This window comes from Rhincodon typus, chromosome 23 (assembly GCF_021869965.1).
Source record: "Rhincodon typus isolate 14 chromosome 23, sRhiTyp1.1, whole genome shotgun sequence".
NCBI classification, from domain to species: domain Eukaryota; kingdom Metazoa; phylum Chordata; class Chondrichthyes; order Orectolobiformes; family Rhincodontidae; genus Rhincodon; species Rhincodon typus.
The window spans coordinates 38,372,483-38,395,547 of NC_063354.1; the positions used below are offsets into that span (position 1 = coordinate 38,372,483).

At 41.4% G+C, this 23,065-nt stretch overlaps 1 protein-coding gene across 9 annotated transcripts in view; it reads right to left on the reverse strand.

Moving 5' to 3' along the window:
* LOC109912679 (myosin-16) overlaps window positions 1-23,065 on the reverse strand; it is a 269,712-nt gene that overhangs the window by 102,327 nt on the left and 144,320 nt on the right. For all 9 annotated transcript variants that reach the window (XM_048610911.1, XM_048610913.1, XM_048610909.1 and 6 more), the window contains 3 exons: window positions 22,171-22,257; window positions 3,978-4,123; window positions 1,151-1,241 (listed from right to left, as the gene is read on the reverse strand). In XM_048610911.1, the coding sequence (XP_048466868.1) occupies window positions 1,151-1,241; window positions 3,978-4,123; window positions 22,171-22,257 (324 nt within the window). The remainder of the gene's footprint in view (window positions 1-1,150; window positions 1,242-3,977; window positions 4,124-22,170; window positions 22,258-23,065) is intronic.

The window sequence follows — 23,065 nt, forward strand, 5'->3', positions numbered from 1 at the left end:
TACAACAGTGCCCACTTGAATGAAATTAATTCCGCATGTTTGTATTAGCCAGTGAATATAAAATAAAGCCTTCATTATTCTCTTATAATAGGATATTGTAAAAATCACAAAATAGCACAACAGCTCCTATGTGAAACACAATCTCTTCAGCTTCCGCAGTTTCCACTTGGATCCCAGATGCCAAGGAGTTTTGAATGAGCTCAGCCTACAAAGGACAATCCCAGATCGGAGGTACTTCCTGTTGAATGGCCTTAACAACGATCCTTAAATGAAACCACTCGAGGCTATTCAACAATAAAAACCCAGAAAATACAGTTGTTGTTTATGAAGGCTCAGGAGAAACAGATGTGCTGCTTCTGTGCCCCACAAAAGATTTCTAGCCCATAGACTGTGCAGTTTAAATCCACTGGATTATATCTCCCTGCTCTCCAGCATCAATCCTGCTTCAATGCCTGGTTGGTGTGCCACCCTTGCCAAACAATAAGATGTAACAGGGCATCCATAACATACTCAATGGTTCTACTTAATTGAGGCTGAAACTGGATTTTGCATGGATTGCAGACTGGTGCACGAAGTCAACACATGGTGAACATGGCCCTATTTTGAGCAGAAGTACAGAAAAGACTTTCAAGGATGTTGCCAGGGCTATAGGGAGAGACTGAATAGGCTGGCACCATTTTCCCTGGACCGTCGGAGGCTGAGGGGTGACCTTATAAAGTTTTATGAAATCATAGGATGACTACCCAAAGGTCTTTTTTCCAGGGTAAAATTAGAGGGCATAGGTTTTAAGGTGAGTGGGGAAAGATACAAAAGGGACCTAATAGGCAACTTTTTCACGCAAAGGGTGAATGGAACGAGCTGCCAGAAGAGGTGGTGGAGGCTGGTACAATTACAACATTTAAAGCCTTCTAGATAAGTACATGAATGGGAAAGTTTTAGGGGAAAATGGGCCAAACGGAACTAGATTAATTTAGAACATCTGGTCGGCACGGACAAGTTGAACCAAAGGGTCTGTTTCCATGTTGTACAACTCTATTTCTATATGATGCTAAGTTAAATTTCTTGGCCTTAGTGTCTCACTGCCCATCACTCTCTCAGTGGCATTCCAGTTGGGCAAAGGAAATGGCAGCACTCAGTTCGATGATTTTACCTGGTATTCCTTAATCTTCCTCTGAAGAGTAGCAGTTAATGACTGTTCATCTTCGAGTTTAGAGCTCACTGTGTTGATCTCCAGCTCCTTCCTTAACACAGGAAAAAAAACACACACTTTACACATATGGAAAGGAAAAACACGTAATGCTTTCCACATGTAACAAATATTGCACATGGGATCAGCACATTTTATTACCAGTTTGTTACATTATTGAAAGCTGCTTACATTAGCTTTTACACTGGTCACAGCCGATGGGCTTCCAGAAATCTGGGGTGGCCACTTTCCATTACACCATCATTTTGAATCTAATCCCAATGTTATAACTTTCTTGCTGTAAAATCTGAAGTCTCGACAATGTTTTCTCTGAACATGGCGACAGCCCATCTTTTTTCTTTACTCTCCTCAACTTTGACCCCGTCAATAACAAACTCTTTTCATTCTCCCTCCTTCAGTTTAGTGAGATTGTGCTCACTTTTCAACATTTTCTCTTCCCAAACATGCACCATTCCCTCAGATATTCTATCAAGGATCCATTTTTGGCCCCTTCTACTTTCACTTCTATGAGTTGCCCCTCAATGAAATCAACATGATTTTTCTACACATACACCTGGCCTCTCTAACACTCTCAACCTATTGTCAGACTACGGGTCTAACATTCAATCACAGAAGCTGGTCCAGAGAAGCCCTTCTCTATTAGAGATTGAGAAGACACTGGATTTAATGAAGGTGATGGAGGTCCCACCGAAGCCCTGAGCCATCTCTTTTAGGGAAGGTCTGTTGAATTAACTGCCAATGAGGTGCCGCAGTGGGCCTCTTCAAGTTCAAGATCCCCAGAGACAGACGTCATGTGAAGAGCTACTGGCCTTTAGTGGGCAGCAGTGCCATCAAGGTTCTGCCAACAGTAGTTCACCCAACTGAGGGCTGGCCTCACTGTTGGATCCCAGGCCATTCACTGGTGAGTGCTGGGGGTTGCAGGGAAGGTGAGGTGGCTTGTGGTGCTTATTTCAACGGGGTTATTTTATAAGAGTCAGCAAGTCTTACAAGCAACTGTACAAGGTTCTGGTGAGGCTATATCTGGATTACTGAGCGCTGTTTTGGTCTACTTATTTAAGGGACGATTTCATTTCATTGGACGCAGTTCAGAGATGGTTCATTAGGATGGTCCCTAGTTTGGAGTGATGTTCTTTTGAGCAAAGTCTAAACAGGTTGGGACTCTACTCACTGGAGTTTAGAAGAATGAGAGGCGATCTCATTGAAACATACAGAATTCCTCAGGGACTTAACAGTGTACATGCTGAGAACAAGTTTCCCCTCATGGGAGTGCCGAGGTACAGAGGGCATAGTCTCAGAATAAAGAGCCCCGAATTTAAGAATGAGATGAGGATTTCTTCTCTCAGAGGATTGAGAGTCTTTTGAACTCCTTGCCACAGAGAGCTGTGGAGGGCAGAGAACTTGTGCATAATTTAAATCGGAGATCAATAGATTCTTGATCAATAGATTGTTGGTCAATATCAGAGTCAAGTGTTATGTAGAAGGGGCAGGAAAGTGGACGTGAAAAATGTTGGATCAGCCACCATCCTATTGAATTGTAGAGCAATCTTGAAGGGCCAAAAGGCCTACTCCTGTTTCTATTTCTTATGGTCCTTAGCAACATGCTGATCTATGCTAAATTAAACTTTAGTATCACTACTAAGTGCTGTTGTTTCATTCTCCTGTAAGCGTTCCTCTTGCATGATTTTCTGACTATATCAGAGATATATTGACAGAAAATAGTAACATATTGAGGTGTTGAGCTATTGCATTCAAAAGTTTAAGTTTCTTGCTGACTGTTCACATGTTTAACAGTACAACACCAGCAGATGGGTTCTCTATAGGATTGAATATACTCAAAGACTCAGAAGTTTGCATTCACGCTCACATCTTGAGTCGCCTTTCTTCAGAAGCAAGATGCATTACTGTCAAACTCCAACAGCAGACCACCCAGGAGGTAGTGCCTACAGTCAGCGTGACATGCAATTATTCAGCCTTAAAACGAAAAGTCACAACTAGAGAGGCTCTGCACTTTCATGGCCAAGAAAAGCCCCCAAGGGACTGAAATGAAAAGCAAGCCTTGGGGCTTCATTTGTACTAAACACAAGTGAGGTATTTCTCAAATAGGACAAACTTCTCGAATTGAGGTAGGATTCGAGAAGAAAAAAGCATAAATGCAAACCTAACCATTTACCAGACAACTTTTGAGTAGGGTCTCATGCATTTTCTTTAATCATTTTTACTGTATTATTTGGTTATTACCTATCCACAAACAGCCATACATATGTTAAAAGACTGGAACACTCTCATAAATGTATACTTCAAATGGCAGCTGATTCATCCACTTTCACAACCAGTGTCCTGGTGTTGCCATGTGCAGAGTCAACAGAATGCAGCAACTCACCCCGATTTTGGCAAGACTACTGTCCATTCCCTCGTCTTTTTGAACTGAGAAACCTAGGACACAGACCAACTCTTAAGCGTGGCACTTCACCACAGTTGAAAGAAGGGGAAAGGAATGATCAACGGTTGTATTTAGTTTGGGGTTTAAAACCCTAAGGAGAACAGGAATGAGGAACAACAAACAAAAAAGAGGCAGGGTGCTTCACAGGATTGAGTTCTACAATTGGTCTGGACGATGGCAAAATGGAACATAATATAACAGCAAAGCACAATTTGACCCAGCTCATTAGACTTAGGGTTAGATTTTGCTTGATTGCAATCAAACTAACATCACACAAATATTGATTCAAGAGCTATTTTAATTTGTCATTTAGTTTAAGAAAATACTCACTTCTTGATGACTTCTTCCAGGTCAACCTTCAATTTCTCCATTTCGTTCAGGCTATCAATGGTCATCTTGAGGTCTACTTCAAGCTTTCGCCTTCCCCTCTCCAGCTCTGCCCGCAGATGCTTCTCCTGCTCAAAGTTGTACTCAAACTGTTGAGGGAACACATTTGGAGATCAATTTTATTTCCAGTTTCTGATCATTGCGCAGACCAACTCTGAAAAATATTCACAGGGCGCTATCAGAAATTCACAATTGATAACCTCATCGAACTTTTTCCTCTCAATGAGGAGGGAAATGGCAGTTCTGCAGACTGGGCCGGATTTTCCGAATTTGTCAGAGTCAAGCACTCCCAGGTTCAGTGTATGAGAGCTGAATACACAGAAACGCTCCTGACACTATGTCAACAATGTAGCTTAGCCATTAGATCAAAATAACATCCTGTACTACACACGAAAACCTTTTCTCTTCCCACACTAGCCTTTCTTGAGGCCTCTTTGTAAAATTACCATCCCGGTGCCAGGTTGCGTGGAATCATGGGCAATTTTGTTCTGTAGGCAGATGGTCAATATCAATCCAGCTGAGACATTGTCAAACTCATCCAAAATAGGGCTTCAACAACCACCAGACCCAAAGAGTTTGATTTTCTTCACTCAAATGGCAGTGAACCTGTGGAATGCTTTACCACAGAAGGCTGTGGAGGCTAAGTCATTGATTATATTCAAGAGAATGATTAAATTTTAGATTTTAAAGGCATCAAGGGAGAAAAGGAGAATATGGCATTGTGATAGAAAAATAAGCCATGTTCATACTGAATGGCAGGATAAGCTGAAAGGGCTGAATGTTTAATCTGTGGTCCATTTGATTTTAATTTCAGGGAAAAGAGGTCAGCTTGCACACTCACTGTACCAGCCAGCCAATCATGGAGGGCTCATTCAAAGCATGGTTAGAAAATAACCAGCTTGTAACAACATATGGTTCTTTTCCCTTGTACATTTCTGCACTTTTCTTGATTCACGCTTTGGTTCAGTTCCTCAAATGGTAACATCCATCTGGCTAACCATTCATGTCGGTGTTCAAATTCTTTGCAAACAAATTTTTCATGAGGTACTGGAACAAGAGGTGGGGGGAAAATGCATGGTGCAAGAACAGATGAATTTTGTTCTTACCCAATGACTGTAGAGCATTTGATCACAAAACATCTATTTGGACAGTTAACTCTTCCAACAGATCAAAGCTGGATCTTTCAGATGTCTATGTGCATGTGTGCGCACGCATGTATGTGGGTATGAGTGTGCGTGTGTGCGCGTGTTATATATCTGGGATGGCGTGTGCGTGTCTGTCTGTCTCATTACTCAGTATTCAGGAAAGTTTCTATCTTTAAGAAATGCTTTGTAACTGTATAACAATAATCCCACAGTATGACGAGACCGTGCCCATTGAATAACAATATTTAGTATTGTTTGAGTGAAGTCCAACAACACATTTGCATGAACATGAGTCTGCTCCAAATGATGTGACACAACAACTGAAACAAATAAATCTTGCTATACAACTCGAACCAAAGCTTAACAAGATCACTCAAAGTTGGGATGGATTGTTACTAATTAATCCTACAGTTAAAAAAAAGTTCAAAGGTTAAATTTAATGATTATTTTCTACATTTGTGCTCATCACATGGAATCTCATATTACCAGCAAACACCGAGATTGCAAATGCATTTTCGGCAATTTCCTGATCTATCAGCAGATCAAGACCAGGTGCCAAAAAAAGAAATGCAGTTGGGAAAGATTTTTTTTTAAAACTCCCTTCACATATTGCATTCACTTAACCTAACTTTCAGTTATGGGTGATCTTCGTCTTAAGCAATGGTAGAATGGGCAGGCAGGTAGCAGATGAAGTTCAACGCAGAGAAATGTGAAATGTGAAGTGAGTCATCTCAAATAGAAGGAACAAGGTGAATCAGCATAAAATAAGGGGCCATTCTAAAGGGGATGAAGGAGCAGAGGGACATGGACAAACTGAAGGTGGCAGGGCAAGTTGAGAGCATGGTTAAAAAGCATTCAGTATTCCTGGCTTCATTAATAGGGGCATAAAGTACACGAGTAAGGAAGTTAAACTGAGCTTGTTATCGGACACTAGCTCAGCCTCAGCATGCTTTTTCTGGTTCTAGGTGCCGCAGTTTAGAAGGATGTAAAGACATTGGAGAGACTGCAGATCCATGCCAATAGTTCCAGGGGCGAGGAGCTTCAGTATGAAGATAGATTGGACAAAGCAGTGTTTGCCTTCAAAAGCAAAACAGCAGACAAGAGGTTTGATAGAGGTATCCAGAATCATGATTGGTCTGAACAGTTTAGATAAGGAGAAACCTCCCACTTCTAAAATGATCAAGAATGAGTGTGTGGAGATTTAAAGTAATTGGTAAAAGAAGCAAAAGCCAGACTGGGACAACATTTTTCTTACTGCAAGTGGTTAGTGTGTGGACTGCACTCTCTGCCTGAGGCAGGTTCAATGAAAGCATTCAAAATGTGAATCCAACTTTATCTAAAAAGGAAGAAGGTAAAGGGTTATGGGGAGCAGCTGGATAATGGTACCAAGTGAACTGCTCATTCAGAGAGTCAATGCAGACATAACGGGCCAAATGGCCTGTTAGAATTCTGTGATTGAGGACGAAGAACGATGTTGTTTCTTCTATAAAACTTCAATGAGCAACTTAAATCTGTTCTGCTGAAGTATAAACTTGAACAATTAAACATACGGGCAAGATATTTGGTCAACTGTTCTCGACATAGTGATGACTAACACTGCTGACTAAAGCAGTCAAAACCATGACTGATTTGATCTTTGCACTTAAAACACTCGGGTCAGCTTGTCGGACCGAAACTCAAGAATGTGCTGGGCACAGCTGGGTGCTGTCAGCCGACACTTAGCTTGACATAAATTACAATAATCAAGAATGGCATCACTACCCACTTTATAACACCACACTTAACTCATTTAGTCCCAGAAACAGATACGGACAATGTTACAGAGATAACACAGCAACCTCCTTCAAACTAATAATGCATGTCTGCACTTCTCAACAAAAAAAGTTACATCAAGGCTTAAACAAAGTGAACCACAACTTGTGATACTTGTGAAATCACAGGCTTGCTGTCTCCAGTTTCGTTCACTTTAATGGTCAACAAACCAGGAACTGGAGACTGTGCCTCACATAGACACCATCCGAACAAGGAATCACTCGAGACTTATTAGAATTAGCGATAGCTTTATCTCTATAAACTGTTTGGTTGAAGGAAAAAACGTTTGTGCCTACAGAAAGTAAAGGAAAATCCAACCCACTGAGTTAGCTGTTATCCCCAATTATCAGCAAAGTGATGGAAGGAATTCTCAACAATTTTACCAAGGCACATGACTCACCCATAATCTACTCCTTTAGATTTCATCAGTATATTTCAGTTCCAAACCTCATTACAGCCTTAATTTAATCATAGACGCCACAGCTGAAATTCAGATGTAAGGTGAAATGACTGAGTGTGGTACCAAAGGTTCCCCTGGAAATCTGAAGTGAATGTTGTTTCTGACAAGTACTCCCTGCATACTGGCCTTTTTACACATGATCAGTGAATCAGCTCTTTACAGTTCGAAGGTTACAAACTTTCTTTCTTAACATCATCTACATTACACAGACTTCACCTTGCAATAGTCAACTGAGATCTCACAGACATTCTAGGTCAGGGCAATATATTTTGTTTATATGGATGAACACAAGATCATTTGCCAAAAAAAATAAGGAGCAGAGGTAGGCCATTCCATTGTCATTATTTAAATCCTTCCTCATTCCTTCCACTTTCATACTGGTTGTTCATAGCCAATTAGGGAGTTGATGGCCGAGGATCTGTTAACCCAAACTTGAATATATTCAACGTGTCGGTTTCCACAAACTTCTGTAGGCAAGAGACCAAAGGCAACGACCCTCCAAGAGAAGAAATTCCTCCTCATCTCCATCTTAAACGGGAAAATCCTAATTTGTAAACCGTGTAATATTCCTCTGCTTCATTTAATTTTAAATTATTATAGCAATTGGAGGAATGTAAATCAGAGATGTTAAAAGACCCATTTGACTCATCAGAGCTCACCATTTCAAGTACTCTAACTCTCCTACAATAGAATGCAAACTCCTACTGAGTGTCGCATCATTTTCTACTTTCTGTGCTCCAGTTGGCAGATTATTCCAAACAACTGAATTCTCTTCCTAAAACTACTTTCAAACCATTTGAAACGAAGTTAAACTTTTGCTCTATTTGGAGACCCTAGTTTATTTAAAATTAAAGCATTCTGATTCCTACGTATTCAAAGGTTTTGTAATTACCAATGACCTTTTCGTGACCCCTCTCCATTCTGAATTAACCCTTTCACATAAGATCAGCCTTGTTTCTTTAGTTCCCTCTCTCCAAAGCTGACACAGTGGAACTCCATTTTCTGCAGGTTATTCACATTGGCGCTTAGCAACGGGAACAGCTGGAATGGTACAGTGTCCAGACAGAGTAGATCAGCCTTTTTCATAAGCTCTCGTTACACAGTAGCCTCAAGTTCCAAGTCAACATCATTTCAATGCTGCCTCTAAACGGTTTGAAATAAATGGTATCAGAATAATCGATTGGGAATGTTTTCTATATCTTTGAGTGAGTTATTAGCAAACTGACAGGGGATTTAAAGATGGACCAAGTGTGGGGTGACTCCCACAGACAATGGAAGCTGGGAGAATAACCAAAAGTCTAGGTCAAAGGGCAGTGGCAACAGCTGGCAGAAATCTCTGGAGGAAAAGCTGGGAAGAGAAATGAGATTAGTGAGCAGAGAGCAGAGAGCAGACGGCAGCTATTCAGCAAAGCAGAGAAATGTCTTGGAAACCAGCTTTCTTGCGGAGTTTTTTCACACTCTCAAATCGCGCAGTAAATGATTAAACAGACTGGTGCAAATTTCTACCTTCTGAAGATAACTAAATACACTGATAAATGCCAATTTGAAACAAAATGTAACCCATCTAAGACATCTTTATGCCATTATGAGAAGTTACTAATTCCCTACCTTTTTCCCTTCTGTCTCCTCCTGTCACTGTACACAGTCAACTCTGTTTAACAGTAGTACAAAAGTACATTTCCACTCGTGGTACAAGTTAAGAAATCCATAGAAGCAGTTAAACTATAATTTGAGCATCAGATACGAGTAGCGTAGGCAGTAGTCTAGCAAGGGTTTTGGATATGTGCTTGCCAGACCAAACAGAAGCTATTTCAATCATGTCTTTTGTCAAATAGGAATTTTATAATGAGCTTCAATTGGAAACATTATTACTTCCATTAATCATATAAAGTAAATAAAGTTAATGGGAAAAAAAAGCAACCTTGTTGAACTAAAGTTCTAAAACATGAAACTCAAGCGTAGATCTACCAATAACTTTGCGAGCATTCATTGCAATATTCTGATGAACACTCAGGGGCCTCAAGCAATTTCACTGGTCAAATTGTGGAAATGACCAGCCTTGGACGAACATCCTTTGCTTGCCCTCTGTCAGGGGATGTAAGGCACTTTCTTTTCATAAAAATAAAAGAGTTGTCTGATTAAAAAAAAAATTCTCTCGAATGTTAGAGCAACCTACTGCTTCCCCACCAATGCCACATTCAGACAATCAGACACTCCAGCTCATTACAACAGTGTCACTCCAGCCTGCTGCAAAGCCAGTCCTGAAGAGACTCAAAACGTTAACTCTTGTTTCTCTCTCCACAGATTCTGCCAGACCTGTTGAGTTTCTCAACTGTGGCAAGTAACTCACCTCTTGACTACCAAAGTTTGTCCACCATCTTCAGCGCCCAAGGCAGGAATGTAATGGAAAACTGCCCACAGTTTGAAGGCATGCAGACTGTCTACATTCTTTTATTCACTTATGGGATGTGATGATCGCTGGCTGGCCAGCATTTACTGCCCATTCCTATTGTTGTGACCTGCCTTCTTGAATCACTGCAGTCTATATGCTGTGAACAGATTCACAATTCTCTTGGGGAGGGAATTCCAGGATTTTAATCCTGCAATACTGAAGGAACAGCAATATATTTCCAAGTCAGAACGGTGAGTGGCTTTGAAGGAAACCTGCGGCTGGTGTTCCCATGTATCTGCTGCTCTTAATTTTCTATATGAAAGTGGTCACGTGTTTGAGAAGGTGCTGTCTAAGGATCTTTGGTGAATTACTGCAGTGTGTCTTGTAGACAGTACACACTGCTGTTGAGTGTTGGTGATGGAAGGAGTGAATGTTTGTAGCTGTGATGTCAGTCAAGTGCGCTGCTTCGTTCTGAATGGTGTCAAGCTTCTTGAATGTTGTTGGAGCTGCACCCATCCAGGCAAATAGACAGTATTCCATTACACTCCTGACTTGGGCTCTGAAGATGGTGGAAAAACTTTGGCAGGCAAGAGATGAGTTACTCGCTGCAGTATTCCTAGCCTCTGATCTGCTCATGTAGACACACTATTTACATGGAGAGTCCAGTTGAATTTCTGGTCAACGGTAACCCCAGGATGTTGATAGTGGGGGAATTCAGTGCTAATAACACTATCGAATGTGAAGGCGCAGTGGTAAGATTGTTGCCAGGCATTTGAGTGGCATAAATATTACTTTCCACTTGTCAGCCCAATCCTGGATATTGTCCAGATCTTGTTTCATTTGAACCAGGACTGTTTCAGTATCTAAGGAGTTGCAAGTGGTCCTGAACACTGCATAATCATCAGCTAACATCCCCACCTCTGGCCTTATGATGGAGGGAAGGTCATTGATGAAGCAGCTGAATATAGTTGGGCTTAAGACACTATCCTGACAAACTCCTGCAGAGATGTCCTGCAGGAGAGATGGCTGACCTTCAACAACCATGACCACCTTCCTATGTGCTAGGTATGACTCAAACCAGCAGAGAGTTTGCCCCCGATACCCAATGATTCCAGTTTTGCCAGGGCTCCTTGATGCCACACTCGGTTGAATGCAGCCTTGATGTCAAGGGCTGTCACTTTCACCTCACCTCTAGAATTCAGCTCTTTTGTCCATGTTTGAACCAAGGCTGTAAATGAGGTCAGGAGCTGAGTGGCCCTGACAGAACCCAAACTGGGCGTCACTGAGCAGGTTATTGCTGAGCAGGTGTTGCGTGATAGCACTGTTACTAACACCTTCCATCACTTTACTGATGATCGAGAGTGAACTGATGAGGTGTTAATTGGTTGGGAGGGATTTTTCCTGCTTTTTTGGAAAGGATGTAGTTGGGCAATTCTTCACAATATCGGATAGATGTCAGTATGATATCTGTACTGAAACAGCTTGGCTAGGGTTGCGAGTTCTGGAGCACAAGTTTGCAGTACTATTTCCCAAATGTTGTCTGTAGCTTTGGCAGTACCTCCAACTATTTCTTGATATCACATGGTGCGAATTGGCTGAAGACTGGCATCTGTGACACAGAATTTGTTGATTCATCTCCTAACTCAGCAGGTAGTCTTTCTGACTCTCATGCTGGAGCAGAAGCTTTGTCCCTGCACTGTCCTATCATGAGGCACTGACACTCAGGAGCAGATCTCTGCTCATGTCCCTTTCAAAGATTCTGAAAGGTTACCCAGCAAAGCACTGAGCCATTAAGACCAGCCTAATCCCAGGTCTGTGCTACTTTAACTCATCTAAGCTGCAGTAGTATTAGGGCACTATTAAAATTGAATGCAGTGCATTGAGGTTTGGGGAGGGTGAAAAGCAGCTGCATCGCCTGAAGCATATGTGTGAGCAATAGGGGAGAATCAAACTGGGCTATCCGGTCATGTTCCTTGCAGTTGACTATCCAGCAAAAACAACAGCCAAGAAATATACACAACGAATGGCCAGTAACCTGAAATGTCAAAGGCTGATCAAATCCATTGGAACTATCACACAGCCAAGGAGATGGGTTCAGATAGAGGTGTGACAGTACTCACCCGGCTTTCCAAATTGGACTCGCTGCTACTCAGGGTAGAATTGCCCCATCGTGCAATTACCTGAATTCTTTTGCACAGTATGACTGAATTAAAATGGTTAAGGGTCAAATCTGACTCTCGTAGGTGACCCTTCTCTTACCACTTCCTGGTGCAAAGGTTAGCCCAGACAGTCATCACACAGTGCTGACTGATGATCATACCCAAATACAGTGTATTTTGCTTACAGTCAAGGATTTCCGCTTCACTTCCCTAATGGGATTGTGGGTGAAGGAGTAACTAAGCATCCCCATGACAGCCATAACGTTGTTCTGATGTTTAATCACCTCAGTGAGCAATTTATCCTGCCTTCAAATCAAACTATTAACTTGAAATTACCTTTCTTTCCTAGAAAGGAAAGAGTAATCCCTGAATACATGGTTCCTCAGTCAGTGATTGAGTCAGTTAAAGGACATTTTCATTCAGTGGGAAGGTGGTTAACTGCAAATACGAAGGGTCAGATTTCCACCACTGATGTGGTCAGCTTGAATCTAGGGGATTTTCCACCTTAGTAAATCCACTGAAGTTGGAAATACCAAATCACATGCAACTACTGCTCAGGAGGTGGAACCAAGTGCCAGATAGAATCCATCCAACCGATCCCAGAAGGAGATAGCAGGGAGCCACAGGGCAGGTGGACAATTACTGAAGTAAGCTGGGAAGAAGGCTCAGCTCAATTCTCCGAGGACTTTGGATGGAATCCCACAGCATCCTAAACAACCTAGGCTATGGCAAGAAATGTCGCAGAATCACACAAAAGGTCTGTAGTCAGGAACAACAGAGTTCTGGCTGTCAAAATGAGATTCTCACAAGGGAGTGGCAAGTTGTCCATTAAAAGGGGATTATTGCTTGTTAATGACCTTAGTAACAGCTCATCTCTCCTTATTAAGAAGCTTCCTATCCCACCACCCTCGAGGAAACTAGACACTAAGAAGTTGTCACATGGAAGGCAGGTACCTGGCAACCTCAGCTCACCACTTGCTCCAAAGTACTTCCATGTTGGGCACCAAGCACCAATGTCTCAGAGCACATGCTGTTTGGAACTGAAACATACAGCCTACAGTCATCACATGTTGCCAATGAGCAAATCTGAAGACAGTGCATGTAGCTTACAGCCAAGGATTTCTGCTTCACTTCCCTAATGGGACTGCTGGCAAAGGAGTAACTAACCATTCCCATCTTCAATCTTCTCTTGCTCGCCGTCACCCACCCGAAGCCCCACACCACTAACCCTGCATGCCCTCTGCACTGCCTACTCAGTCACTTGGAGCACCTGCCCACCAGCACCAACAGTAACAACTGTGTTAACTATTTTCATCTTCTGTAATGGATGAGTTCATGAGTCTGGTGCCAACAGAGTGTGCCCTGTGATATTGGTGTCTACTCGTCCAGGTTATTAGGAGCAAGCAGCAATTGGAATCTGCCAAGTCCCCATGCTGACTTCCATCTCAAGGTTTCTCACCATCTAGCTGGTTTGGAGGGTTTGGTAAGATAGGAGGCTAAATAGTAATGAGTTGAGTTGTACCAATAACAAGGCATTTAACAAGCAATAACACTTCTAAATTGGCAATGCAGAGCTTCTTAGCAAGAGTCTCATAGCACCACTATCAAAAGTCAAAAAGATAATGAGAGGTACTTCAAACATCAAGATGACTCTTGCTGCACATCTCATCTGATTCTGCTTCGAATTTCACCACAGCTAACATCGCTCAGCACCCTATAAGATTTTGCACATATGTTCTTGTTAATTTGCAATTCTTTGTGACTAATTCATGTAAAATTCTCTGTTAGACTTTTCATTATACGAGCGGGGTTGTGACAAGGCCCTCAAAATCTAAGGACATCAAACAATGGGTGGATGCCTTATTTTAAATACAGCAGTTCTATTTGCTTAATTCCAATATTACAACATAAAGTACTGTACTCTATTCAGCATTTTAAGACAGCTGGAGATTGAGAGCTACACTAATTGAAGTATTTTGTTTAAACCTACACCAGCAGATTCTGCCACCACAGCATGGCCCAGGATGATGGGACAATCCCGCAGCTACATTTCAAAGAGAAGTTCTCCCCAGCGTTCTGACAAATATTTACATGGAGAAGGGAACTGAGTGCCAAATCATACATGCAGACAAAACACTGATACTTGCAAAAGTCACCACATATTCTGTGCTTCCCCTTTTTAATTGGAGGGACACTAGTCAAAATAGAAGTGACCGCATTGTAAGCTGATGAAACATAAAATGTCTTCTCTCCTTAAAAGGTAACTCTCAATCTGTAACTCCAGTCTTTCCTGACTTTAATTTGGATTTTTACATTTGAACTTCTTTTTCATTGTGTTGTAAACATGATTCCTTTCTAGTCCTCTAGACAGCAGACAGGTGGACCTCAAGTGATCTGTAATACTGAAGCATAACAATATTGGTCACTACAACACAATGGGAGTCATTTTCAAAGTCTTGGTTCCCACTTGCAGCTTGTACTATTTTTAGAAGCTGATTGAACCAACATTAGTTTGGTCTATTTGCCATAGGTTTAATCAGCACTGGTCCAACTGTTCTGTTATAAATGTGATGGAACACAGTTTAATGAACACGGCTTTAGAAATTGCTTAGTTACTGAAATGGTAACCTCAGTATGCTTGTATGGTGATGTACGTTGTATTGATTTGCACCAACTAGTTGTGTAGGTCAATTCAATAGCACTTAATCTCAACTCTATCTATTATTTTGAACAATTGCTGGAGAGACAGAGCAGGGTCTGGCAGCATCTGGTCCAGTGATCCTTCTTCAGAACAAAAGATTATTATTACTATGATTTTTACATAGGTTAGTCACAATTATGTTGGCTATAATCTACAAAGGTGAAGAATCTTACGGTCTGCAAAACTACAAATAGCTACTAATTTTAATTTGTAATTCCAGGCCATGTGAGATGATGCTTTCAGTATACAGCCTGTTTTCCACCACATTTCATAAACCGCATGGTTAAGTTGACTGTGCTCTTGTCTTGGAGTCAGAGGATTGTGTTTACAGAAAACAATTGCAAGTACATCATCCCAGTTGCAGTCCAATGTGAATGCAGCATTGACACTCAGACAATTAGAGAACCAGATCACAACAACCCTTAAGAAATTACACAACTCAGGAGATATCAGTAAGACAGACTACCAAAAAATGAAGCCAGAGGGATCCATCACACCCCAAGTCTACGGGCTCCCTAAGATAAACAAGCCAGGGGTCCCCCTCAGACCTACTGTCTCACTACCAGGTACACCAACATATAGACTAGCCAAAGGACTACAACAGAAATTCAAATACTTAGTAGACAACACTACACACTCCATCCACTCCTCCCAAGAATTCCTCAACATCATCAAGGACACCAGAATAGAAGAAGAGGAGGTAATGACATCGACGTAACAGCACTATTTACATCCATAAACACCGACCCAGCCAAAAAGAGACAACTGCCACACTGCTGGATGAATCAGGAAGGCAGACACCCCACAACACCAACAGCATCAACAAGGACAGCATCCTGAAACTGCTGGATCTGTGCCTCACAACCCACTTCGCCCTCAACGACCGTATATTCAAACAAATCAACAGAACACCAATGCAATCCCCAATACCAGGACTGATTGCAGAAGTGGTAATGCAAAGATTTGAATGGACAGCGCTCCCCAATATCGAACCCAAACTCTGGGTCCGCTATGTGATAATCACGAAGGTGTCATCTAAATGCACAAGAATAGAAGAAGCCCACCAACATAAACAACATTCTCACCAGAATAAAATTCACAAAAGAAGAGGAGAACAATAACTGACTACCCTTCCTTGATGTAATGGTGGAATGTAACAACTATGGGGACCTCCAGACCTGTGCATACAGCAAGACCACCCATAAGGACCAGATACTTAATTACACCAGCAACCACCCCAACACCCATAAACAGAGCTGCATCAGGACATTATACAAATGAGCCACAACACACTACAGCAACCTGGAATTGTGCAAAGCAGAACAGGAGCACTTATACGGAGTTTTTAAAAGGAACGGATCCCAAAAAGGACAATCTGCCGTTACCTCCGCGACAGACCACAACAAGACAACACAACACGGCCAGACACACTAGTCATCCTACCATACATCACAGACATATCGGGAATGACCACATGATTACTCAGACCCCTAGGTATCAGGGGAGCCCACAAACCAACAATCACCCTGCATCAGCTACTGATGAACGTAAAGGACCCCATACTCACAACCAATAAAACTAACATAATATACAAAATACCATGCAAGGACTGTGGGAGACACTACATAGGCCAAACTGGAAGAAAAATGACAATAAAGGATACACAAAGAACACCTAGCCACCAAGAGACAACTAGTTCTCACTGGTCTCAATACACGTGGACAAAGAAGGACATGAATTTGACGGGGAGAACACATCCATAATAGCTCAAGCCAAACAGAGGCATGCCAGGGAATTCCTGGAGGTGAGGCATTCCAACCGGAACTCCATCAACAAACACACTGAACTGGACCTGACGTACAAACCACTGAGAAACAGAACCGGAAATGATGACAACCACCCCAGCTAAACGAGGCACATAAATAACAAGTGGGACAGAACGCCAATGCTTCACCGGAGGCGCACTGACAATGTTACCTAGCAGGGTGACAAAATGTCTGCATCCAAACACACTGGCTTGGCAAGCAAATCTACAACCTCATCCACAACCTGAGCTACAAATATTCTCAAAAACCTTCAGCATTGACACCACTGAGGTGAGACATTAAGTTCCGGTGGGCATAAAAAAAATCCAATGCCACTATTTGAGGAAGAGAAGAGCTCTCCATGCTGTCCCGGATAAGATTGGTCATGTTGATCCACCTCTGTAAAACATGCTTGCTTGTTATTGCTGTGTACTGGACCTTGCTGTGTGCAATTTGATTGCCAGACCTACATTACAAGAATGGACATACTTCAGAAGAACTTCATCAGCTACTACATTCTGAATCATGAAATTTATCCTATAAATGCAAGTGTGGTCTTTTCCGACAAAAGGAATGGAATGCTAGGCTGCTTGAAGGTGACAAGGTCGCTTTCGAGTTGAATTTTGGGAAAGCAGACAGTGAACACTGACAAAGAAATGATACAGCACGGAGCCTCAGTGGCTGAAGATTCTGGTGCCAATGGTATCGAAATGGCTATCTATTTGTTGCCCCCATTTTTAAACTTCTTTTCAATTTAGCGAGACTCATATGGGTGTTGCCAACTTTACCCAACTCCAGGACTCACCCGATTGGTCTGAAGGTGAACATAAAACTACCATGACTCATTGAGACCAGCCACTGTGAAGAGTTTCATTAACACACACACTGTGTTTACCCTCAGTTGAGCAACCGAGACTTTACACTTTAGAGTGGAGAAACAGGAAGGTGACTCATGGCTGCTTCCATTAAAGTCATGAAACGTTACACTGCAGCCATTGCTCTGTGATATTGGTACTGCCAAATATAGAAACAAAGCGTCTTTGAATACACTGGGCCACAACAAGATGAATTAAAGCAATTGTTTGGCAGAGGGGAAAATGTAGGCTTACGAAGCAAGAGGACATGGCAGCATTGCACAGTAGCTATTTGAATTATGCTACCCAGAGTGGGAGAGGAAAGCACAAAGAATATAGAGAAAAACAATAAACAGATTCAAAAGGGGGAAAAACATGTAAAAAGAAAAGTGCTAAATTAATGGCTCTTTACTTAAATGTGGGTGTTATTAGGAACAAAATAAATGAATAAACAGTTAATGGGTATGATCTTATAGACATTTACATGGAGATCAAAGCTGAGAACTAAATATTCAAGGCTTTGCGGCATTTCAAAAGAATAGGAAGGCAGGAAAGGGTAGTGGGGTAGCTTTGTCAGTACGGAATGGAATAAGCATGAAAGCAAGAAATGCAACAAAACTAAAAGTTGCTGGAAAAGCTCAGCAAGTCTGGCAGCATCTGTGAAGAAAAACCAGAGTTAACATTTTGGGTCTGGTGTCCCTTCCTCAGAACAATTTTGAAATCCATGTGTGTGGAGTCAAGAAATAAAAAGGGAAAGACGACACTGGTAGGAGTTATCTATAGGCCCTCAAACAGGTAGCTATACAGTGGTAGAGAGAACAAATCAGGTGGTAATAAAGACATGTAACAAAGACAGTATATTAATCTCATGCAGTTTGGGATAGTCTGATTGGTAGAGTTAGCCATGAGGAAGAGTTCATAGAGTGTTTTCTGGGCAGTTTCCTAAAACAATTTGTTGTGTTTCCAATCAGGGTTTAGACTGTTTTGGATCTGGTGATGTGTAACAAGGCCGGTTTAGTAAATAAATAAGGTCAGAGAGAGAAAGATCCCCGTGGAAACAGTGACCATAATATGGTAGAAGTCAGCTTCCAAAGGTAGGAACTTAGTGGGAAACAACTGTACTAAGCTTAAATAAGGGTAACTACAAAGGAATGAGGGTTGAGCTGGCTGCAGTGGACTGGGAAAGGTCTTTCACAATGAGGAACAATGGTGGACCTTTAAGAAATAGGTCATGGCTCAATGGAAAGACACATTGCAGTGAGGAAGGAGGATTCTACAAAGGAGATTAACCAGCTATGGTTAACTAAGAAAGTTAAGGATAGTATCAAATTGAAAGAAAAAGAAACATACATTGGGACCGTCACACCCCTGCGATTAACTACCACGAATTGGTCAGTAGTCAGGGACAGAAGGGTGTGACTACAGGCAAGATAGCTGGAGGCAGTGCTGGAGGAGCCTCAGCTCTTGAGCGTGCCTAACAGGTTTGAGATTCTTGCTCACTGTGTGGATGAGAATGGGAGCTGTAGGGAAGATGTGCAAACTGATAACAGCACTGTGGCACAGGATGCTATTCAAGAGGCGGGGAAAGAGAAATGTAATTGTAATCAGAGACTGTATAGTCAGTGGAGTAGACACGTTTTCAGGGACCAGGACTGAGAGTCCTGAAGGCTGTGTTGCCTGCCCTGGTGCCTGGGTTCAGGATACCTCAGCTGGGGGGACATGGAGTGAGAAGAGAAAGATCCAGATGTCACGGTTCACATAAGACCATCAGCAGAAAGAGAAAAGAAGTTCTGCTGAGGGAATGTGAGCAGCTAGGGAATAAATTAAAAAGGAGTACCAAAAAAAAGGTAATCTCCAGATTACTACCTGAGCCATAATTGGCACAGGATCAACAAGATGAAAAGAGATAAATGTTCAAACATTGGCATGGGAGAAACGGTTTCATATTCATGGGACACGGGCACCAGTGCTGGGGAACGAGGGAGCTGTTCCAATGGCTCGGGTTCCACCTGAATCATGCTGGGACCAGAGACCTGGTGAATCAATTAACTGGTGTTCTAGACAGGGCTTTAAACTGAATACTTGGCTGGGGTGGGGGTGGTGGAAGAGGGTAGAGAGAGAGAGAGAAAGAGAGAGAGAGCAGGTGGTGTTCAGTTGCTTGCATGTTGGTAAATCCAAGGAAAAGGAGCAGGTAGATTGCAGGTTAACAATGGGGTTGATTGTTACCAGAAAACAGAAGGAAGAGACAGAATGCATGAAAAAAGTCTTATTGTACCAAGGATCCATTAAAAATGTCAGGAAACTCAATAAGAAAACAAACTCAAAGACTTTCTATCTTAGTACACAAAGCATTTGGGAAAATGTAAAGAGATGCCGCAAAAGGTGAGGTAAACAAGTACAACCTCATAGCCATTATGGAAAGACGGTTACAAGGAGATCAAAATTTGGAACTTAACATTCGATAATTGACATTTGAAAGAGACAGGAGGGTTAGAAAAAAAAATGGAGGGGTAACACTTAAGAGATGAAATGAGGACAGTTGAGAGCGATGATCTAGGCTTAGATGATATAGAGTTCATTTGGGCAGAGGTAAACAAGAGCATGGGAGAAAAGACATTGGTAACATACAGATTCCCAAACAGAAGCTACTCTGTGGGAAAGGGTATAAATCAACAAATAATTGTAGCACATAAAAAGAATAGAGCAACAATTATGTGTGAATTTAATCTTCATGTTATTAGGTTAATCAAATTGGAAAGTATAGCTATGTCAACTAATTTATAGAATGCATTTGGATTCATTTCCTAGTGTCATGAAACCAATCAAGGAACAGGCTAACTTATCTGGTAATGGGTTCTGGGGCAGATTTAATGACCTCAGAGTAAAAGATCCCCTAGGAAGTAGCATCCATAACATCATAGAATTTAATATCCAGTTCAAGAGTGAGAAACTTGAGTCAGAAACAATTGTGTTTAACTTAAATAAAGGGAATTACAATGAAATGTGGATGGAGTTAGCTAAAAAGTCAACTGGGCAGATAGATTAACAGGAATGACAGTACGAATGCTGTGGAAGACATTTAAGGAGGTAATTCATAACTGTGAGTGAAAATACAGCCCAGTAAGGAGGAAAGATTCCAAGAATGGAACAAAACAACCATGGCTAACCAAGGAAGTTAAGGAATGTATGAAGTTGAAAGAAGTATAGAAAAGGATAAACTAATGGGGCTTAATGTCCCCTGGCCCTGATGACTTGCATCCTAGGATCCTAGTTTAACATCTGCTATTGGGAAAATGTCAGTCTATTGTAAAGGATGCAATAGCAGAGCATCTAGAGACAGCATGGCTATTTGAACGGGAAAAAAAATGCCTGACAAATGTACTAGAATTCTGAGGCTAGATAAAGGGGGAGCCGTGGGTCTAATATATTTGGATTATCAGATGGTGTCTGATAAGGTAAAACAAATTAGGCTACTTAATAAGATAAGTGCCCATGGTGTTGGAAGTTATACAAGGGGGACACTTTCAGGAATGGCAAGCTATTATTAGTGCAGTGCCACAGGGATCAGTGCTGGGGTCACAGTTATTTACAATATATATCGAAAGTGAATGTCCTATTGCCAAGTTTGTGAATAATAAAAATAGATAAGATAAGCAGTGAGGATGACTCAAAGTGTCTGCAGAGGGATGTAGACAAGTTGACAAAAACTTGACAGACGGAATGCACTTTGGCAGGAAGAACAGAGGAGCTATGTATGATTTAAAACAGAGAAAGACTGCAGAATGTCACAGAACAGAGAAATTTGAGACCCCATGCACAAATTGCAAAATAAAAACTGGCATCCAAGTTCAGCAGACAAATGGAACACTGGCCTTTATTTAAAAGGGAATGGAGAGGTTGAGTAAGCTGGGCCTTCACTCATTGGAATTTTGAAAAGTGGCAGGCAACTTCACAGATACATAAAAGTTTGATTTATTGCAGAAAGAGAGAGTCTAAGACCCGAGGGCATGATCTCAAAATAAGGGGTTACATATTTAAAATTGAGAGGAGGAGGAGCTGTTTCTCTCAGATAGTAGGGAATATGTGCAATTCTTTACTGCAGAGGGCTGTCAAGGCTGGGTCATTAAGAGACATTCATAGCTGAGATAGAGATTTTTAATCAGCAAGTGAATCAGGAGTTATGGGGAGATAGTCAGGAAAGTGGAGTTGAGGAATGTCAAGTTAGCAAATGATCTCATTGAATGGTACAGCAGACTCAATAGGCCAAAAGGCCTATTTCTGCTCCTGCGTCTAACGGTCCCTCCATTCACGTTTCACAAACTAATTACATAAACAGTCTGCATCTTATGACATAACTCATTTCTACTTAGCTACAGAATGAACCAATATATCATTATATAATTAACCTTAATTTATTACTAATGTAAGCTTTGTGACATAATTTGCCAATACCTCACCACATAATTAATTTGCCCCAGGACATGTAATTAACATATATCCTGCTATACAAATTACTTACGCCATATTGTATTTTTTATCTTGGATCTTATTGTAATCTAATATGTATTGGTACATTTACAAAAAAAAAAATCCACGCTCACCACTGACAATAAACTTGCAATAGATTCGAAAAGTACTGATTGACAAGTTCAATAACATAGTACCCAGAGAAGAGGAGTCCAAAATAGATCTGCCAAATTACGCAGCCAACTCAAGCCAGGCTTTTCATTTAAGAAACCGATTGGTTCTAATTGCAAGTCGAAGGAAGAGAGGGATGCACGTTATATATCTTTCAGTGATGCACTCACCCTTTCTCTCTGAGCTTGTAGTTTCCCGTTGGATTTGGTCAAATGGTTTATTTTGTCCTCCTCAACTTGTAGGTCTTCCAGTGTGTGCTGTGGAAAAGATAAAAGAAGAGGAACGAAAACATATTCAATGAATCTGCTACGCAATGTTACACTGAATAATATAATCACGGCCACTCTAACTTATCGTTGCAATACGACTACAAAAAAGGTTGAGATTGACATTAGTGATCTTTATTACAACTTGTTGCAGCTTTGTCAGAACATGTGTCACGCATAAGATCAAGAATACATTGTCATGATTAAACTGCCTCCAAAAAATTGAATCTGAATTCCTAATCTCCATATAATGATACCCGACTATATGCTAAAAGATTGCATCTGATACACCAACTAGAAGACCATTTTGCCTGTGCAGTCCTATAATATGGTGTCTCACCAAACTGTCAAGTTTCTGACTCTTGCTAATGACCCAATGCTACTGGCAGAAAGATTGCATACACTCCAGGAAGCAAAGAAAGGGGAGACCCAGAACTGTACAAGGGTCAAGTCTTAAGAAAGAATGGAAGTGAGGAAGAAAGTTTGAATGGGGAAGGGAAGGAATAGGAAGTGAAAGAAACAGGGAAAAGGGAAGGTTGGAAGGAAGGATGGATTGATGATCAGACAGACTTGCACATGTACAGTATCTTCCACGTTCTCTGGACATCTGAACACTTTATCATCAATTGAGGAATTCTGAAGTGTAGCCACTGTTTTAATGCAGAAACCTCGATAAACAATTTGTGCACAGAATGGTGCAAAGCACTGCGCACCTTTAAGTTCTATAGTTATTTTCGGTACTGTTAACCTTGAGGTTTGAATGTTGAGAGAGAGAAGAAAAATAAGCAAATGGGTCAAA